Source organism: Pempheris klunzingeri, chromosome 17, assembly GCF_042242105.1.
Source record: "Pempheris klunzingeri isolate RE-2024b chromosome 17, fPemKlu1.hap1, whole genome shotgun sequence".
Taxonomy (NCBI): Eukaryota; Metazoa; Chordata; class Actinopteri; order Acropomatiformes; family Pempheridae; genus Pempheris; species Pempheris klunzingeri.
The window spans coordinates 17,355,421-17,376,454 of NC_092028.1; the positions used below are offsets into that span (position 1 = coordinate 17,355,421).

Here is a 21,034-nt window from a genome sequence, read left to right on the forward strand (position 1 = left end):
TTCTACAGCTGCATTTAGCCTAACAAGCAAAATGAAATATGTGGAAGGTGTGCAGTATTATTATGAAACAAGGAACATATCCGTTTTGCATATTACCAACCCCTATATAAGAGCCCTTTGAGGGATTGAGTTAATGTTTTTGCTTCCTCAATAAAAGAAGTCACAGTCAGTCGACAAGGTTAATGATTTCTAGGCAATCGCCCACATTTTTACTACATTAGATACTGTCTGGTAGTGCTGGAGCCTATTAACCCATCTTATTTTGTGCTTCATTCAAGTGTTGTATTGGGCTGTCAGTGCGCTACTCCTTGTGTGTCAGAGCCTACGTGGACCTTTGTCCAGAGACTTCCTGGATAACGAGGCTGTAACATAAGGCCGCAGCGCACACACATCCATAAAAACTCATTTTACAACCAACCAAAAACAACCTGATGTGGTGGTTGGTTATAAAAACACACGCTCTGTTCAAAACTATCATTGCATTTTTCAGCTTCTGGAACATATATCTATAACTTGTAAGACTAACTGGTGCAGAATGATGAGTGAAGACATGTCTTCAACAATACATACATTTAAAAGAACATACATTTTTAACAACACTGATTAGCTATTCCCTGATTTAAATAAGAAGGTAAACTACACAGGCCAAGTTTTCAGCTCCAAGTTGACATGTTTTTATACTTAATGGTATGGATACAATTTGGTCAATGCCCCAAAAGTAATTTGGTTCAACACGCAGCCTTGTAGGAAACAGTATTGTTCAAATGTGATCATGAGACCACGTCTATTTATGCTTTCAAACATACTTTATAAACAAACAGGAAATATGTCTATTCATGGGTTTTATTTATTCCCCTAAGTGATCTTTTTGGTTTAGGAAGGTCTGATCTCTGAGGTTGGCTGTAATGGCCTGAAGCTGTCGAAGTCACTTTGTGCTCCAATCACTCAACAGGAGGAGGCCGTCACATAAATTATGCCTTGTCTCAACCGTCTGTGAAATCATCTTTCAGTTCTGAATAGTGTGAAAAGCATAAATTGAAGCCAAGACCCCACCATGGCTAAAAATTCATTGTAATTAGCTCTAAAAGAGAATTCATTGTATGTATGTTGCTCATCTGTGGCTGAAATATGGAGGCTTTCATTACTTTTCATCTCAATACCTTTTCTATTTGCACTTCATATTCATTGATTATTCAACCTTATTTCCTTATTAAATCCTAAATTCCTCTGTCACTCTTTTATCCTACATTTATACATCCCTATCAAACAGATGACAGATTATCTTTTCCTGCTCCCCAGAAACGTCAAATCCTGGTAACTCTGGTGGAGATACTCCTGCCCCTGCTCTTCTCCGGCATCCTCATCGTGCTCCGACAGAAGGTGCCTTTCAAGGACTACCCTAATGCCACGATCTATGAGAGCTTCGCTGTCGACAGGCTTCCCAAGAGCTTTTTGCACTTACAGCTGGCATATGTGCCCGGTAACTCCAGTGTGGTGCGTCAGGTGGCAGAGGATGTCCGAGGCAGCCTGTCCCTCTCCTCAGGTAGGAAATAGTTTGACAGGAAATGGGCGACAGGGTCAGTGCACCAATGTTGGCTTGTTTTATATGTGAAAACAGGATATTTGATGTTTAGAATAACTTACATTTACCATTGGTTAGTTGTCAGCTAGTAACAGTGGACACCAAATATCAGTCAGGAGCAGTTTTTCAGTAACACAGGGAAATGATGCTCAGGAATTTTCTTGTTTGTCTTGAATGTAATCTCAGCCATCAAGTGAGCTTTTTTGCTGTCATACCTGTCTGGTAAATGTAAGGCTACAGCCGGCACCCTGTTAGCTTAGCTTAGCATAAAGACTGGAAACAGAGGGAAACAGCTAGCCTGACTTTGTTCAAAGGTAATAAAATCCGCCAAAACAGCACATCTTAATTAACACTTTATACCATGTCACTTAAATTTGTTAAAAAACTGGAATGTAGAAATGAGAATTTACAACATTGGGTTATGTACTGAACTACTTCTCTACCCCACGCTAAGCTCACAGGTTTATATTTATTAGGTGGATCTTCTCCTCTAACTTTTGTTGTGAGAGTGACTAAACATATTTTCCAAAATGTCAAACTATTCTTAATTCTTTTTATGGGAATTCTCAAGTGAAGCCTAGTGTTTACATCCCTAATTTGAGCTCTCATTACCACCACTATAACCAGTGAAATGAATACCGCGGCCTTCACACCAGTTCACCAATTCAGGACAGAGCTGGGAATACAGGTTCCTCTGGAAACGGCTCTCAGGAGAGCAAACAGGCCTCACCCTGGAATCAGCCGGGAGTTTAAGATAAGGAAGGTAGCTCAGACACTGTAGCATGCATACACACACACCTCTGCGTGATTCAGATGAACATGCAGACTGACTGGTGCGCAAACAGGCTGTTTACTTTTTTTGTCTAAATGTTGACAGACAATCAGCAAGATGGACAAGTAGAAGCAGGAGGAGGCCGAAGGCAGCAGGTAGACAGATCCGTGTATCTGCAGGTTGTCTCGTACACGGCCGTGTGAGATCCCATCTCAGCCATTAATGAATAATTTAGCTGTGCTCAGTGTTCAGGGGGGGGGGGTCAGGTCAGGTGGAGGGGGATGATAAAGGCTGAATTTTAGTGTGTCATGCAAACAAAAAGCCACCACGACCTCGATGCTCCAACTAAAATAATGAAAAAAACAGATTAAGCTGATGGAAGTTAAAAAGCCCTGTGATATCTCAAACGTCATCGTTTTACATGTTTAAACAAACCGAGGACTGTTGAACTGGTGTCACGGAAAAAACAACAACTATACACTGCCCTGTATTGGGAAATAGTGAATTGTGAAATTAGGTTGTCCATATTGTGTAATCTCATTTGTGCTGTTTATGTAACTCTTTTGTAGATCATCAGTGACAAACTTTATGTTTTCTTGTACTATTACGATTCTAGATTCTCTGTTTTTTTTTTTATTTAAAGATAATAATGACTTGATTCTAATCACAGGTGACTAGAGCTCAAAGGGCCAGTCTGAGTTGCATCACTTGTATTATTTGTATGACCTCAAATTTGAAAGACTTTCACCAGAAAATTATTATTTAAAAGTAAAATTAGTATTTCTTTAGTAAACTGCTTAAACTAATTAATAATCAAACTCAGTTGAACCAGTGGTTCTCCACCTTTTTTACCTGATATACCCCCAGACCTGATGAGGTTAAGTAGTTGTAATGTTCCAGTTGTGTTGATTTCAGTTAATTTGAAAATTATTTTTGAGAAATCGTGAATATTGTTACAATTTTTTTTTTTTATATGATAGTTGTGAAGTTGGTGTTTATTCTCTAATCTGCCAACAAAAAAACAAAAAAATAAACTGATTTAAAATGCAGATTATGAAGTCAATTTTCTCAACATTATAATCATTAGCCTCCGCCAGCTGTTAGTGATGTAGATGACAGAGTTTTAAACTCTGATTGGATGTTTTCTGCCATTAATCTATTGATCTTAGCTGTCTATCCATTTTTACCTAATCATTTCAAGGTTTAGCCATTATTTTTAGCTAACTAGTTGAACCATTTCTCCATTACATCTTCTATTTAACAAACTGTCTGTACGTGACCATTTTATCTAACTATTTAAGCCACACACTCAATACCTTTACTGAATTACTGCGTTAAACTGCTAACCATTGCACTGGTATTCAAGAAGAGCAGAGTGAGCCGCAGTGTTTGGCAGCTGGTTGTACTTGACCTGTTTACCTCTGTGCACGCAATGCACGTGTTCATTTATGAGACTGACCCAGATTTAACCCTGGGACCTATGTGTGATACTGACGTCCTTTGCCAGACTCAGAATACCTACATGTGTGCTTGATTAGTGGAATGAAAAATACCATTGAGAAATCCAGTTTTGGGAAAAGAAAGGCATCTAATCAAAAGTGAAGTCTGTGTTATCATTATTGACCTGCTCTGTTTTTATTCAGCTTCATTTGGACTGCTCTGGGTTGTTTTTTTAAAAAGCTGTCTGTGGTATTTTGTGTGTTTCAGCTTTGTGTGTTTCTCTTCCCTTTTTATGTGCATCTGTGTATGTGGGTGTATTCAGGTGCACTTGAATGTTTGACCTCTTGTATTGATAGCATTGGTAATAGAATTCAGTGGGCTGACAGCGTCTCGACCACCTTCCCGCCAGTGAAAATTTCGAGCACTAAGGTCGGGCAACGAGACGGGCATGAAAATAGATGTTCGTGAGATGAATACACCACCACAACTAATGTAATGTTCTTTGGATCTGTGTATGTGTTTCTTTCCCAGTGCGCGGCTTTGAGACAGAGGAGCAGTTTGAAGACTACGTGAGAAATGACCCCCTGTCAGGAAAGCTGCTGGCAGCTGTGGTGTTTGAGCACCCCTTCACCCATGACGACGAACCCTTGCCCATAAAGGTAAAAGCCATCATCCACACACTGTCACATGCTGTCAGGTAGATGGTTGATTCTTCCTCCTGAGGAGGGGGTGCAGCTGCAGGGTATTGCTTACTGGTCTGGTAATTGTGTCGGTGATGCTGCAGAGTCAAACCACAACAGGGGTAAATTCTGCTTTTCTGTATTTTAGCAGAAGTAAAATTATCACTTGTTTTTCTTTTCCTGTTGTCAGGGTATGAGTACAGTATGAGTGGCCAGTAATACTGGTTCAGGCAGTTAATTCTGCTACCTAAAAACGTGTTTGTTTACTTGTGCACTAACCTGATTTTTTTGTTTTGCTTGTAGTTTAAACATAGAAGGAAGAGTCTTAGACTAACAAACACAGATATCTTTTGGTCAGTGTTATTATGAGATTGATGTCTGCTTTGATTAAATGTGAAATGGAAAAGCTTGGAGAAATGGTCACAGTGTGATCCCATATGGCAAAAGCCGCTTCTGGGTTTGATGGAACAGTCTGCATACAGCCCGAGGCTGACGGGGAGCAAGAGATGCACTGCCACATTTTTGGGCGAATCATCCTGCCATATTTATTACCAAATTTGTACTCACTCCTATTCTAAGTGCATCTCTCCCTCTGTCTCTTTCAAATCCATTCACTTCAATGTTATTGTCTTTGTAGAAAGGTCTCCTTGTGGTTTGATGCAGAGAAAAGCACACACATAAATGCACAAAAGGTGATATAACAAAGCACAAGGCACAAGCGACTCTTTATCGCTCTCATTTGCTCTATGTTTATGTTAAGGAAGATTAAGGATTTAAAATTCACTTGAGGCTCATGGTGATTAACGGGGCTCAGCAGGCGGACATGCTGCTCCAGTAGAAACCTTTTTATATACACAGCATGACGCAGACTCTAGAGACTATTTTTACAACATCTTTTAGTTATGAAAGTGAGTTAAAATCGGCTTAATATCAGCGTCCCTTCTGCTTAGACAGAGGATGTCAGTTGAGTGGGCGGTCCTTCATGTGGTCCAGGACACACACATGTACACATTACCAAAAGAACGTGGTCATACGCGGCCCAGAGCTTCTCCGAATGTGGTCTGAGAGATCGGATCTCTGTGCATGTACCTAGCTGTTCGCTTGTGATCAGATCACAGGGGATGCATGTTAATGCCTTCCACCACATCAGAGCAGTCTAACTTTTGTCTAACTTAACAAAGAATAACAGAAAAGCACTTAGTGTCAGTAAAACATTTATTATAGCTCAAAACAATGATGTATTTAATGATCCAGGCTTATTATTCTAGTTGATTTATTCATTCTACCACAAAACCGACTAAGTGAGAGCCACTGACACTTCATGAAGCCAAGCTAGTAAACACACCTGATCTGTGTGAATGCAGACCATGGGGGGATCTTTTTAATTCTCTTTCTGCACTCTTTCATACAGGTGAACTACCACCTGCGTTTCACTTTCACCCCACGCAACGCCCCTACCAGGGAGAAGTCAGAGCTGAACCCGAACAGTGACCTGGACTGGCACACGCTCAGCCTCTTTCCCCTCTTTCAAATGCCGGGGCCGAGGGAGCAGTATGACAAGGACGGGGGCACGCCAGGTGAGAGCGTGAATGTTGAATGCTCCTAAAAGCGTCATATTTCTCAGAGGAGTTAGTAAGATTAGTATTCGTCACAGGCAGAGATTATTTTCCACAATCTCTGGAGTGAGAGCCCTCTCCTCAGGCTGTGTTTCCAATGGCAACCATGGTCCCACACACGATCGGCATGATCAGCGCTGTGTCGGTTTGACACTATTACGATGCTTTGCGCCCTTGCATCACTTGTTGCCTATTTGCAAAGCGTCAGTCATTGTTCAGGAGCCATCAAATGCTCTTCAGAGTATTTTCATTTCATTTCTCATTTTGGTCTCATGATTTGTCATATGTAAATTAGGTGACGATGATAATGAATTGGCGACAATGCTCTGCTGTCCCCCAGCAGACCCAGAGCCTTTGTCATAATGAAGTTCCACAGTTGAGTGTAACTATAATTGGACAGAGAGCCACGCTCCAAAAGAAGAAAATCATCCTCACAGCATAATAGAACCGACAAGCTTTTAGACTCACATGAATATGGATTTCCAACCTCCACATGAATAATAAGTCACAAATGCTGCTCTGCTTTTGTTCCTCAAGGCCTCTTACCCGCTTTCATGTAGTCAGAACAGGCCACTTTGTAAGTGAGGTTGTGCCACAAATTATTTTCTGGACACAGATTCATGCTGATAAAATGGTGGTTTTGACATATTTTCTTCAATGTATTCCGCTTTCTTGTTTAAGGTTATTACCGAGAGGGATTCCTGTCTGTGCAGCACGCCGTGGACCGAGCCATCATGCACTCTTACAACAGAACTGCTGCTGCGCCTCTGCTGCGATGGGTCAGAGTGGTCCTGTCACGGTTTCCCTACCCTGCCTTTATATATGATGTCTTCATCCTGGCCATCCAGAACCAACTGCCCCTTCTACTGGTGCTCAGCTTTACCTACACCTCCCTGAACATAGTACGAGCCGTGGTGCAGGAGAAGGAACGGAAGCTCAAGGTGCGTTTGTGTGTCTCTGTATGGGCTGAAATTATTCATGAAAACCGGCCCTTAACCTTTGCCTTTTTCTTGTGCATTTCAGGAGTACATGAGGATGATGGGTCTCAGCAACTGGCTCCACTGGAGCGCCTGGTTCCTCATGTTCCTCCTCTTCCTCTCTGTTTCAGTTTTTTTTGTCACTCTGCTCCTCTGTATCCAGGTGAGCCCGTGTTACAAATCGTTGTGACTTAAGCCACATTCCAGCACGTAATGCCCTCTTGACATATTTTAGCAGTTTCCTAGATAAGTAAATACGATATCATTATCTACATTAGTGTATAGAGGAAATACCTTCACTATGTATTTATTCAGTGTACAAATATGCAGCTAAGCTGCAGCTCTCAAAGCTTCATACAGTGTGACTTAATTAACATGAGAGGCAGCACTTTACAATGGTTTTAGAACTACTGTGGGTGAAAGGCAGAAATCTGGTGTAAAGCTGTTTAACTGTGTAGTTACTGAACAATAATGTTGTGACTGCAACATTTTAGTGCAGTAATAGGTGAATTTTTCAGGAGGCTATAAATAACTGAGCATCTGTTGTATCACTGTTGTTTTAGGTGAGCCCTAATGGAGCAGTGCTGACCTACAGTGACCCCACACTGGTCTTCGTCTTCTTGCTTGTCTTCACCGTGGCCACCATCAACTTCAGCTTCATGATCAGTACCTTCTTTTCACGAGGTGTGTGCTTCTGTCTCTGCTCACCTTTTTCTTTCTGCACAGATAGACGTCAGATGGTGCTCAAGCACCTGCCCCCTTGGCCTCTGATTAGATAAGTGCCTTTTTTGCAAGAGATTTATTTTTCTACTAAATTACTTTTTCTAATTTCATGTTTTATGTTTAATTCTCAATTGAAAGCGAGCTGAAGTGCCTTACAACTGTATTTGAGCTCTAATTCTGCATGTCCGCACAGGGCCTGTCACAGTTATTACATGATTGCCTGAGTATTTTAGCTAACCACAATCATTTTGCATAATTGTTAGAATTATGAATTCTAGTCCGATTTTGGAAATGTTGCATAAAAAGTTTGGATGGAGTCCTGGTGTTGTGAGAGTAGTGCGGCTCCTGTAAGGAAGAGCACAGTGTGAGTGTGTGATGGAGCAAGAGAGAGAGTGACAGCAGCTCAGAGCAAGCAGGTGAAGGTGATGGAGCAGAGAAGACATTAACAGTAAAGCTGTGTAGTAGTAGTAGTAGTAGTAGTAGTCGGCTAAATGTACTGTTTAGTTTTCAGTTTTGTCTTTAAGTGAATGCTGCAGCTCTGTAGGAACCTTAGGGTTTAAAGTACAAGTTAATTAGAATATATTGTAATATAAACATTATCAGCTGTGATCTTTTTTCTGCTTGTTGTGCCTGAACATTGACTGCCATCAAAATGCAGTGGAAAGCTATAATAACATAATAATAACTGTAATAATACTACTAGACAATAAACAGGCTATTAATGGGTGATTGATTTTTCTTGCCTTGTTCTCTCATGTACAGGCTTTAAGAATGAGGTGGTCTTTTGTGCCATTTCTATATGCATTTTTTTAAATTTAACTTGCTAATACAGTGCCTTGATAAATAATTAATTCATCTTTCAATTTTCCCTTCAAAGTAGACCAGATTGATGTATTTAATCGTTCAAACATTGTCCTACGGGGAGCCATACGCCCAGACCCCCTTGATCTACCCTTTTTTCTCTATCACACAAATTTTCCTTTGCTCAGCCCTGCTTGTTGATGATAATTATGGTTCTCTGTGATTGTCAGTCTCTTTATACAGTGCTGTATGCGTGGTAGCTGCATTTAGCTGAATTGTACAGTATTTGCAACGCTGCGTGGTCGCTCAGATGTAGGTCAAAAAGTGTTTGCCTCCTCTTAGCTGCTCCGTAGCATAAAAGCAGCAACAAAGGACACATCAGCTGTCGGAAAAAACATGTTTAAACTACATGGCAAAGAGAAGAGTTGTGGATTAGAGACATGTTATATGTTTTGTTCTCTTAAAAAAGCATCTCGTGTGAAGTAGTTCTGAACTCTTTCTGTCCTCAGCCATGTGAAATCAAGGCGTCTCGTCTGGCCTGGGCAACACAGATGATAAAGAAAACTATTTAAATCCTATCTCCCCCTTCTCATGTTCCTCTTTGCTCTCCCTCTTTGCACTCCCACTCATTCAAAGCTTTTCATTCAGATCCAGCATCCATCTCCATCCAACTTTCTCCAACAAAGCAGCTCAGGTTGCGAGTGCTTGTCGGCCTCGGTTTTATGCAGCCTTTTGCAGAGTAGCTGCACATAAGCACTTGTTTACGTACTTGCCAGACATGCTGTAGATAATGTTTGACTTTTTTCAACTAAAAAGCATTTTGTACACAGAGGCTGAGCTGAAGAGAAAAAAGCCTCTGTTTTTGTTGGTTTATGGTGATGTGTTGAATCCGTCTGTGCGCTCACCATCTTGTATCTGTGAGTGATCTAATGTGCTCCGTGCCCAGACTGTTTTCCTATTTTGCTTTGACATAATGAGGCGAGGTACCTTATGTGTCATTTCTAGCCGTGTTCTTTCTTTCTCTCACTGCTTTATCCACCCTCAGCCTGGCTTTAGTCCATAAATAATTGTCCAAAATGTAATATTTGCCAGCCTGACTCATAAAAAGCCTCATTAAAATTGTGTGAATTGCTGCTGAATTTAACATTAGCAGGAGAAACCGCATCATCATGTTGTTTTAAAATTTAAAAAGTAAGTATGCAAGTATAATCGGGAAAATCTATGTAAAAGTGCTCAATACAGAAAATGCATTGACTGTAGTACTGTTATATACAGTATTCTATCTTTAGAGTATTATTATTACTCTTACATTAATGTAAAAGTAAGATTTTGCTGCTATAGTTGGTTAAAGTGGAGCTAATTTTCAACTATTTTGTACAGAATTGCAACTAATGATTATTTCCATTATGGATTATTAACCTGCAGATAATTTTCTCCATTAGTCGATTTGATTGTTTGGCTTGTGAATACAATGAAAATGGTGAGAAACGCCGTCACAATGACCTAAAATAATTAGTTAGGGTAGTAGTTGCCTATTAATTTTCTGTCAACTGAATAATTGATTGTTCAGTTAATCATTTTAGCGGTACTTGTATAATTGTTAGGTACTTTAATGTATTACCAAACATATTTTCAAGCTGTTGATATGCTTTGTGTGTGGAAATCTCAATTTGTAAAGTAGCAGGTATCCACTTCTGTCAGATATCAGAGTCGAAGTACAAAGTGAAAGTGAAAGTACTTCAAAATTGTACACAAGTACAGAACTTCATCAAAAGATCATTATATGATAAACTCTGGCTAGGTTCAAGGGTTTTTCTTTATAAATGATGATTTATAGATGAAAGAGGAACCTTCACTGCCCTCCTTGGACATTTTTGAACAAAGACGCCCTATTTTTCCATTCTGGCTTTCTTTAGCTGGATACTTCCTCTGATGTACTTTTTAGGAATAGATGATTGCACTGTTTCACGCAGGCTTAACATGTCGCAATTTCTGCCACAAGTGCTCTTTTGAGAGGTCTCTGTTGTGCTGCTCAGAAATACAAGAAAAAACAGCCCTGAAAGTCTTCCTCAGTGCCTTCCTCATCCTCAGTGCTCTACTGTCCTCCTACGTTTCTCCCCCGTCTCTCATTTGTCCTCCTGAATGCTTCATTTGAACAGTGCTCCAATAGCTCCTCTGTCAGTCAGAGAAATGGGTTTTGCAGCAGAAGTAGTTCTCTTCTCATAGTGATTTACATGTTAGCTTTTATCTTGCGCACGTCCACAGATGCAAAGGTGTGTGTTTGAGGTGCTTCACTGTTCATCTTCTGTAGCTGTCACAGCAGAGTTACAGGAGGTTTGATCGCACTGTTCAATTCACTATTTTTCCCTTTGTCAAAACTTCATATTATCCACAGCTGCATACGTTTTGCTGTCATTCAGCATCCCCTCAACCTCTCATTCTTTTCTTTTCTGTCCAACCTCAGCCAACGTGGCGGCAGCGGCGGGCGGCTTCATCTATTTCATGAGCTACCTGCCTTATTTGTTCCTATGGCCACGCTACGACTTACTGAGCCATGCCCAGAAGGTGTCGGCCTGCCTCATCTCCAATGTGGCCATGGCCATGGGATCTCAGCTCATAGGAATGTTTGAGGGCAAAGGTGAGACTTGAGGTTATAGCTACATTAGAGAGTAAAGGACAATTTTTCCACGGCTTTCTTTTAAAACAGCTGTTTGAAAAATGTGTATCTCGTCCCCTGTAGGTACGGGAATCCAGTGGTCAAACATGTTTGACTCAGTGACGGTGGACGATGACTTCTCCCTGGCCCAGGTGCTGGGCTTACTGCTGTTTGACTCGGTGCTGTATGGGTTGGTGGCCTGGTACATGGAGGCAGTTTTCCCTGGGGAGTACGGAGTGCCTCTGCCGTCTTACTTCTTTGCACTGGTATGTGGCTCACACTTACACTCACACAGTGGGGGTGTAACCAAACACACATACATCTGTGGGATGTAAGTGTGAGCAAATAATGCTTTCAAAAATGGAGCAAATGTTTAAGATGATAGCAAGTATCTGATGATTTTGTCCCTGCTCACAGTACTTTTAGTTTCTACAAAGTTGTCAGTTAGTAATTTCAACTTGAAATAAACCAAAAAAAAAAAGTTCTATGTGAGCAAAATATTTCTTAATCTTCAGGTAGGTTATTGTCATCACATTTCCCAGTGACAGCATAATAATCAGTCAGGCTTTTAACATTTCAGACTATTGATGGATTACTTAATATTGTTTTAATATACCTGGTAAACCTGTGAGGTTGGATAGTTTGTATAACCAACAAATATACTCACAATTAGCTAAATAAGATATCCGCATTGATATAAAATATTCAGAAACTTGATGAAAATCTCTTAAAAGTTCTTGCTGGTATTTATATCTCTTCAAGAAACTTTGACATGGTGAATTTGCATTTATATTCTGGAAAAAAAAAATCTGATAAAATCATTCACTGAGCATTTTGTACGAATATTCAGAGTCCGTTGGAGAGCCTACTGGTAAAAGTTAATAGATGAGGATATAGATGCAGACAGTAGCTTTGTGTCGTTAGGGGCAGACACATTAACACATACTTGCTCATTCATCTAAATAAGGGATATGGTGGTTAGTATTACTAGTGCAGCAAGAAGGACATGACCCTTTACCAGCTTCCCACATGTCAACACTGTTTATTGTGCTTGTTAAAAGGAATGAACAAGCCTGAACTGTTGCTACCAGGAATTGAACCCACTTCAGACGCGGCTATCACAGAGTGGTTTATGGTTAAAGATACATTATCATGTAAACAAATGCTGCTAGCGGGTTGCGTTCAGCACTTCAGGTAGTTGCAAGGTCAAGGTAGAGGTCTCCTGTCAGAGAAAATTACCTCAAAGAAATTGCTGCAGTCAGTGAAAGTGGCTCTGATGCGGTGACAGTGGAGGGGATTGAGAACCTGAGGTCACAGAATATCGGTCTTTGGATTCAACTAGCCAGACTAACAGGAAGCGTCTGAGTCTGTCCAGCCGTCGTTGGCTATCACCAAATGCCGTGACCTCACACGCATAAACACACACACACTAAAATAAACTCACGATAACCCGCTAACCCATTTCCCATTTAGTCAGGAATTCATGAAGCTGCCAGCAGGGTGTGGATTAGACGTTGACGCATTTTATATTCATTGTGTGAGTGGGTGTGAGATGCTGTTTCTGCAGTGGAGAAAGTGGAGGTTTGACTCTGGTTCTTAGGAAGTGCACCAGAGGGAGGTCAGGAAACAATGTAGAGTGTACATGAACAATGTTAATGTCAGCCCTTCCTTCCTTTCTTTCTTCCTTTCTTTCTGTGTGTGCAATATATGATGCATTTTTGTTTTGATGCAGTTTTATTCTGTGTAATATCTTGTGAAAATATGTTGGAAGTTTCACCCCAGTCCACTTTCTACCTCTGTCTGCCCCTCGCTTTCTCTCAATCTCCTCATTTGCAGCCTTCATACTGGTGCAGCAGCCCTCGCATGGCTTTGGTGAATGAGAAGGAGGAAGAGGAAGATGCAGAAAAGGCTCTGAAAGGGGAATTTATAGAGGAGGAGCCAGCTGGTCTAGTCTCCGGGATTAAGATTAAACACCTCTCTAAGGTGAGCAGCAAACAAGTAATTGTGGTTTGTAGTAAAAGTACATAACAAGGCACGATTTCTTAATGACAAAATAATAAATGTTCTTTTCATTTCTTTGTCATTTGAGTTTTGGAAACAAATGATGAAACAACCCTTAGAAATTGCTTTACTGTCTTGCTCTCTACATTTAGCTGCAAGATAAATGTCCAACTCTCCTTTATCATTTTTAGCAAAATCTGTTCTGTCTCACTCAGGGATCTGTTTCCTAAAGGATGGAAAATGTTTGAAAATGAGAAGCAGCAAGTCCCGCCGTCCTCTGTAAAGGCTTAAAATCCCAGAATAGACTCCCATAAATAAAAAAGCAACAGAAACAATACATCTTCATAAATCTGATCATCTTACTGCCATAAAACGTGTTTGTTTGTTTTCAATTCCCACCACTTTGAAAAGACAGAAGATCTGCCCTGTTGGCCACGGCCCCATGTGTGTGACCGGGCCTCTCTGCTCCCATACGTTTTGGCTCAGGTATTCACTATTTACATTTTTTGGGTTTATTCGATCAACAGGAATTCAGAGTGGGTAACAAGACACGGCAGGCGGTGAGGGATCTTACGCTGAACATGTTCGAGGGACAGATCGCGGTGCTGCTGGGACACAACGGCGCCGGGAAGACCACGTCACTGTCCATGCTGACAGGTGACCAGCTTAGCAACAATTACAGATATTCATCTTCACACGCACACACACAATCAAAAACAAAGAATCTTTATTGTCTTTGTGCTTGCAGGGCTGTTTCCGCCCACCAGTGGCAGGGCCTATATCAACGGTTACGACATCTGTCAGGACATGGCTCTGATCCGCCGCAGCCTGGGACTCTGCCCTCAGCATGACGTGCTGTTTGATAACCTTACTGTCAGGGAACACTTGCTCTTCTACGCACAGGTACTCACACACAGTCATGCACTTAAAAACACACAAAACTGCTACTACTACAATTACTATGTGATTTGAGGTTGTAACCTCAATAATAAACATATGGTTAAATTAATGCCTCTATGACGGAGTCAATCAAAACGGAACATTAGTATCTTTGCAAAAGTAGCTTTTACAGGTGTAAGAACAATCTCCACAATCCTGATCCTGAGATCCACAATCTTGCTATACTTTCTCAGTTCCTCTAAAACACTCAACTGAAGAACACGTGGAACAAGATTGGTGCCGACACTTTCTCTCAGGCCCGCAGCAGCTCTCAGTTGACATCATCGTCAAATAGATGCTGGGAGTTTGAGTGAGAGCGCGACTTATTCATTGTGTTTATCTGCTTGGTATCCAGCTGAAAGGCTACTCCAAAGACAAGATTCCTGATGAGGTAGACCGGATCATCCGTATCCTGAACCTTGAGGACAAGCGACAGGCTCGCTCCAAGACCCTCTCAGGTGGCATGAGGAGAAAACTCTCCATTGGCATTGCCCTCATCGGAGACTCCAAGGTAAGGAATTTCGTGAGCATTATTCACACTCATTCATTTTGTCCCGTCCTTCCTCCGCATTAACCATGTCCTTTCCTGACCGTATAAACCTCCAGGTGGTGATGTTAGATGAGCCCACATCAGGTATGGACCCATCGGCTCGACGTGCCACCTGGGACCTTCTGCAGGGGGAGAAGCGCGGTCGCACCATCCTGCTCACCACTCACTTTATGGACGAGGCCGACCTGCTCGGTGACCGCATCGCCATCATGGCAGGAGGAGAGCTGCAGTGCTGCGGCTCACCACTCTTCCTGAAGAACAAATATGGTGAGCGAAGACTGGAGATCCTTCCTTCATAGAGGATACCTGAACATTCAGGAGAATTGTTAATAGTGGGAACATACACAATGGTTTCAATAATTATACAAGCCGCTTCCTGTCCTCTGCTCTCCAGGTGCTGGCTACCACATGGTGATCGTAAAGGACGCTCTTTGTAATGTGTCAGAGATCACCCGCCTGGTCCACATGTATGTTCCTAATGCCACAATGGAGAGCAGTGCTGGGGCAGAGCTCTCCTACATCTTGCCCAAAGAAAGCACCAGCAGGTGAGTCAATTAGGCCTTCTCTCTTTTCTATAAAAGGCACAATAACACAGTGGAAAGTCTGAAGTGAATTGACCTCAAAGGGAGAAAGACCATTGACCAAAAATGACACTTGATGAACATAGCGACTAAATGATAACCTGTTACTAAACTAGAGAATGTCCCAAAATGGATCCATACATTCATAAAATACATCACATCATTACATTTCTCAATCTTAAGTATATACACTGAGCAAAAACTGGGATCACTGTGGTAAATATACAAACATTTCTCTCTCCCTCCAGGTTATTTTTTCCTTTACCATAATATAATTTCTGTTACCTTGCTTTATGTCCTTCTCTTATATTGAAAATCAATATTTTCCCCCCACAAATTGGACTTAGACTCTAGAGTGGCACTTATTACTGTTCTGTGACTAGATTTAAGGCAAAACTAAAGGTATAATATATAATTCCATCTCAAAAAACAGCGGTAGAGAGTGAGATTTGGCAGCTTTACGCTCATCAAGAGCTCATTGTAATACCGAGTGAGATCATTCGTCCCACTGTGATGTAGTGCGTGATCCGTTTCCCTGATGCATTTTGTCTATGTTTTCTCTCAGGTTTGAGCTGCTGTTTGCTGAGCTGGAGATGAACAGAGAGGAGCTGGGCATCGCCAGCTACGGTGCTTCAGTAACTACCATGGAGGAGGTTTTCCTCCGGTAGGTGAAATGAGATTGGCAAATGTGATTTCTAATTTTCCGTATCAGCAGGATCAGCCTCGAGGTGGGACGCAATTTAAGCCAATGTACCAATGGAAGACTTTTTTTAATACATATTTTTATCCAAGAAAAAGAGGATCAAATCAATTAGAAGGTCATATTTTAGTGTAAAAATAAGTAATTTTCAGTTTTGTTGACATGCACACCAGTGCCATGGCTGATAAGCCCGCCTTCTGTCCTTTGCTCACACATCTCGGTCCCAGCTCCCTGCTGTCTGCTTCCCCACAATCGTGATTTGTGTATCCGTGGCGACGAGCACAAGAGCGCTTCCACTGCACGCTTCTTCAACAAGCATGAGTGTACGACATGGTAATTGGCACTGCCAAGAATGTTTCTCTTGACAGGCCTCGTTATTTACAGGTCACACTGAGAGTCCGTCAGTGTGCTCTGGCTATGAACACCACACACCAAACATCAAACATGGCAACAGGAAAAAGCTGCTGTTTGAACATTTGGTCATGTAGCTCCCTTCTGGTGTACAGTATTTTGCAGCCAAGCAAAACGCCTTGTTAGTTACATAGTAACACTGCGGCCAGTAAATCTTTTTATATTGAATGATTGATTCCACTGTAATCATTAATAGCAAACTACGTACATCGAGAGATCTAAAACATCTGATGACCAAATGTTTTAAACGTTGTGAGGTATCACAGTTTACTGTCATGGAGCTCAGACATACAAATACTTACACAGTACAAACACAGCAGCTTTAAAACACAGTTCCCACTTTTTCTAAAAAAATTAAAATTATAATTGTTCATAATTTTGTCATTCAACTCCACGGAAAAGAAAGGAGAGACTGATGGACTTTTTTAGAAGATATGAGACCCTCATCTGATGAAATGAGGGTGTCTAATATGGTTGGATCTGCTCTCCTGAGTATGAGTGCCTTGATTTGATGGTTTTAATGGTCTTACTCATTGCAAGGACCAGAAATAGCCTTATATGCAAGCAGCCCTGCCTTTCATCTTACAGAGCTGCAGAAAGGCAAGAAAATAGTGGATGGATTTTTTTACTGCAAGCGAAATTGAAATCATACTACATTACATACATTACATGATGGAATTCATCATATAATGTTACAAAAACACAACGTTTAAAAGTATCTTTGAGTTTTGTGCTTGACTCTAAAGTGTTTTTGCTGGATTTCTTTTATCAAATGGACCTATTCCCTGATTGGTCACTGGCAATGCTGAAGACCTTTTGTTCCCGTTGTGTGTTCAGAGTGGGAAAGTTGGTGGATTCTAGTTTGGACATCCAGGCAATCCAGCTGCCAGCCCTGCAGTACCAGCATGAGAGACGCTCCCATGACTGGACCACAGATGACGCCAGCAGCATCAGCGGCATGACCGATGTGACCGACTTCACAGACAGCGGCACGCTCATCTCAGAGGACTGCTCCAACATCAAGCTGAACACCGGGGTGAGATGGATTGATGTACTTAATGGATCCCAGACTGGGGCATTGTATCATTGTAGCAGCATAAATAAAATGAATACACTTAAGGAAAAAGTAATAACACTCAAAGAAGGAATATATACATTGATGTGCAAATCAAAATTTGCAATCAATCAAAATAAGTAACAGGATGGAGTGTAATTTGAAAGAGACAGACACACCAGGAAGAGAGGTGTCTAGTGCTCGACAGAGGTGAGCTGTTATAAAGAGTTATAGCTTTTGGCAGGAATGGTTTTATGTATCTGTCCTTGTGACAGCAGAGCTGCAGTCTGCAGGGGAAGGTGCTCTTCCTGTCCAGCTGGTTGTAGAGAGGATGGTCAGAGTCGTCCGTGATGGTTAACAGTTTGTTCACAGTCCTCCTGTCTTCTACCTCAGTAAATGATTCCAGTTTGCAGCCCTCTCTGTCAGTTTGTTGAGTCTGTTTACATCTCCGGCTCCAGTGCTGCTCCCCCAGCAGACTACAGCAAAGAAAAGTGCAGTGGCCACAACAGACAAAAAAAAGATAAAAGATCTCCAACATCTTCCTGCACACGAGATAAGAGGAAGCAAACTGATGCTTGTAGTGTTGTCTGCATACCTTTCATATCGCGTGCATTCAAGCTCCCCTCTTCTTATCCAATCAGATCAGACTACACCTGCAGCAGTTCTATGCCATGTTCCTGAAGAGGGCGCTGTACAGCTGGAGAAACTGGAAGGTTATGGTGGCTCAGTTCCTGGTCCCTTTGATCTTCACTGTCGTGGCCTTAGTTGTGGCACGGACCTTTCCCAACCACCAGGACGCTCCTCAGCTGAGACTGGCACTCAGACGCTATGGTTCCACCAGGGTCCCTGTGGCTCTGCAGCCTGGGGCGGGTCCCCTGGCCTCTGCTCTGGCAAATACATACAGCTCACAGCTCTCTGCCCAGCTAGGCCAGCTCATCAACATCACAGGTAAGCATTGTGAGAGAGGCAGGGACTTGGCTTGCCTGCTCAGCTGAGTATCTACTGACCATATGCCCCTTTTGTCCTGCTTCCCATCAGACTTTACTGACTACATCCTGACCCAGGCAGAGGAAGAAGGCGGCAGCTTTAATGAGCGCTGTGTGGTTGGTGCTGCTTTCCGTGGCAGCCAGTATGCAGAGGCAACAGCCTACTTCAACAATGAGGGCTACCATACACCCGCCACAGCGCTCATGATGGTGGACAACGCTTTGTTCAAACTTCTAGCAGGGCCCAACGCCTCCATCCAGACGGGCAATTACCCCATGCCACGCAACCTGTCTGAAATCGCCAAGAGCCAGCTCACAGAGTGAGTAGAGGGAAGGTTGGAACATCACTCACGGTAAACGGAGTTCATGGAAGTAAACAGGGAAGATTAGGAGAGATCAGTAAAGAGAAAAGAGTTTTAATGTGATTTTGTTGGCAGGCGCAATTTATAAGAAACATAGTTGTTACACACTTGTTGTGTGTTGTGGTGATACTCTACACCAGTGATCTGTTACATCTTCCCATATAAGTCTCCTTAGAGGTTAAAGTAAATTTCTGGGATCCCAAAAAGGATTTATAGTATAGCTTTAAACCCCAAGTAATTTTGTAAATGGTAAATTACCTTTTTAGTGAGGATTTCAACAGGTGGAGATCAAGGTGATGGAGGAAAGAGAGAGAGTAATTGTGTATTTTATGTTTGTCTTTCAGTTATTTCACATCTTTCTTTATTTCTCACCTTTATTTCTCACCCTTTCTCCTAAATTTCATCCTGCCATCAACCCTTTGTCGCCTCCTCCTCTTTTTCTCTCCTTACCAACTCATTCTTTTCCTCCATCTGCAGGGGAAAGACTGGCTTTGCCATCGCTATCAACCTGATGTACGGCATGGCCTCCCTGTCCAGCACCTTTGCCCTGCTGCTCGTAACAGAGTCCTCTCTTAAGTCCAAGCACGTGCAGCAGGTCAGCGGCGTCTACTTGTCAAACTTTTGGTTTTCTGCTCTGCTGTGGGACTTGGTCAACTTCCTGCTGCCCTGCCTCCTCATGCTGGTCAGTATGATGTCTGATGTCTGATTAAAGGCACTCACGCTAACATTATACAGTCTCATGCCTTAACTTTTATGCTCTCAGGTGGTATTCCAGGCATTCGGGGTCAAGGCTTTCGTGGACAACAACCACCTGGTCGATGTTTTGTTGTTACTGCTGCTGTATGGCTGGGCCGTTGTGCCTCTTATGTACCTGCTCAGCTTCTTCTTCTCCACTGCTGCTACTGCCTACACGCGCCTCACCATCTTCAACGTGATCTCTGGCACTGCCACCTTTCTGGCCGTCACCATCATGACAATCCCAGGTGAGAGGAGACACCAGCTTCCAGTGCTGATGGACATTTAAAGTGTCTGACATTGTGGTATTGGTCAGTATGCAAGACAATGCTGAGGATGATATAGCCTCACCTTTTCAGACAGAAAGATGAGGAACACTGTCCGACTAGTCCTGTCTGTCCTAAAATGAGAATGTCCTGATACTTGAAGTCTTCTCTATTGTAGAAGTAAAATATGAAATACTTCCTAAATCCCACACTGCCTGTTTTGAGCTCCTCATCATGACATTGTGTGACACTGGTAATTCTTCGCTGTTTGACAGATTAATTGGTCCCTGAAGAACGTTGGGAGATGTTTTCAAGACGCTTTTCATGAATTTATTATCACCAGCAGCAGCACAACCACATTACATGAGCCATCAGAAAGGCTAACAAAGCACTTTTCGGGCTCACTGATTAACGTACTACAAACTGACTTTAAGTAACACACTAGCCCAGCAACAGTGGCAACAAACAACCTATAATGCAACTCTATGCAGGCGCTGGTGCTTTGATTTTGTGAATGTTTGAATGTCTAGGCCTCAAATATGATATGAGTGGGTTTTTTTGTTTATATCACACAGTGAGTGTCCTTCAGTCAGGCCAGTATGTTATGTACTGGTTGTAAGGGTTTGAAACGGTGTTTGTGTTTGGCTGAACACATCTTGTACAGTGTGTGGATGGGACAAAGGGGTAAAATTACTTGGGAAGGCAGTGATGGATCATGTTCTAGCAACTCCTACTGGTCATGTGTTTTCCTCCTGTGTTTCTACTGTCATGTTTCTGCATCATTCCTGTTGATGGCCTCCTAATGAACTCCTCCCCCAGAGCTGAACCTGCAGAACTTGTCGCACTTACTGGATAAGGTTTTCCTGATCTTCCCAAACTATTGCCTGGGCATGTCCTTCAGCCAGTTCTACCAGAACTACGAATTCATCTCGTTTTGCACCGCCACTCCTCTCAGCGATGCATTCTGCAAGATCTTAAGTAAGTACTGCCTTAATGTATTCTCAGCAAATGAAGAGGTCATTACTTATTACTTAAAACAATGAAGATGTAGTCTAGTACAGGATCTGAGATGGATATATGATGTAGAAGATAAAATCATAAGGATGAGTCATATTGTGGGTGCAGTATTACACATGCATTAGAACAATGGTGGTGGTTCATTTTCATAGTGACAATGATTATAAGAATGTGATGTATGTTAT

General features: G+C 42.0%; 1 protein-coding gene across 1 annotated transcript in view; it reads left to right on the plus strand.

Annotated features, from left to right (window-relative positions):
- Positions 1-21,034, plus strand: part of abca3b (ATP-binding cassette, sub-family A (ABC1), member 3b) — a 31,874-nt gene that overhangs the window by 2,942 nt on the left and 7,898 nt on the right. The window contains exons 3-23 of the mRNA XM_070848003.1: positions 1,300-1,543; positions 4,326-4,453; positions 5,886-6,051; positions 6,772-7,031; positions 7,114-7,230; positions 7,631-7,751; positions 11,056-11,229; positions 11,332-11,513; positions 13,084-13,230; positions 13,776-13,905; positions 13,997-14,151; positions 14,543-14,698; positions 14,794-15,004; positions 15,132-15,282; positions 15,884-15,982; positions 17,267-17,465; positions 18,125-18,431; positions 18,522-18,789; positions 19,309-19,513; positions 19,595-19,814; positions 20,652-20,810. Of these exons, the coding sequence (XP_070704104.1) occupies positions 1,300-1,543; positions 4,326-4,453; positions 5,886-6,051; positions 6,772-7,031; positions 7,114-7,230; positions 7,631-7,751; positions 11,056-11,229; positions 11,332-11,513; positions 13,084-13,230; positions 13,776-13,905; positions 13,997-14,151; positions 14,543-14,698; positions 14,794-15,004; positions 15,132-15,282; positions 15,884-15,982; positions 17,267-17,465; positions 18,125-18,431; positions 18,522-18,789; positions 19,309-19,513; positions 19,595-19,814; positions 20,652-20,810 (3,799 nt within the window). The remainder of the gene's footprint in view (positions 1-1,299; positions 1,544-4,325; positions 4,454-5,885; positions 6,052-6,771; positions 7,032-7,113; positions 7,231-7,630; positions 7,752-11,055; positions 11,230-11,331; positions 11,514-13,083; positions 13,231-13,775; positions 13,906-13,996; positions 14,152-14,542; positions 14,699-14,793; positions 15,005-15,131; positions 15,283-15,883; positions 15,983-17,266; positions 17,466-18,124; positions 18,432-18,521; positions 18,790-19,308; positions 19,514-19,594; positions 19,815-20,651; positions 20,811-21,034) is intronic.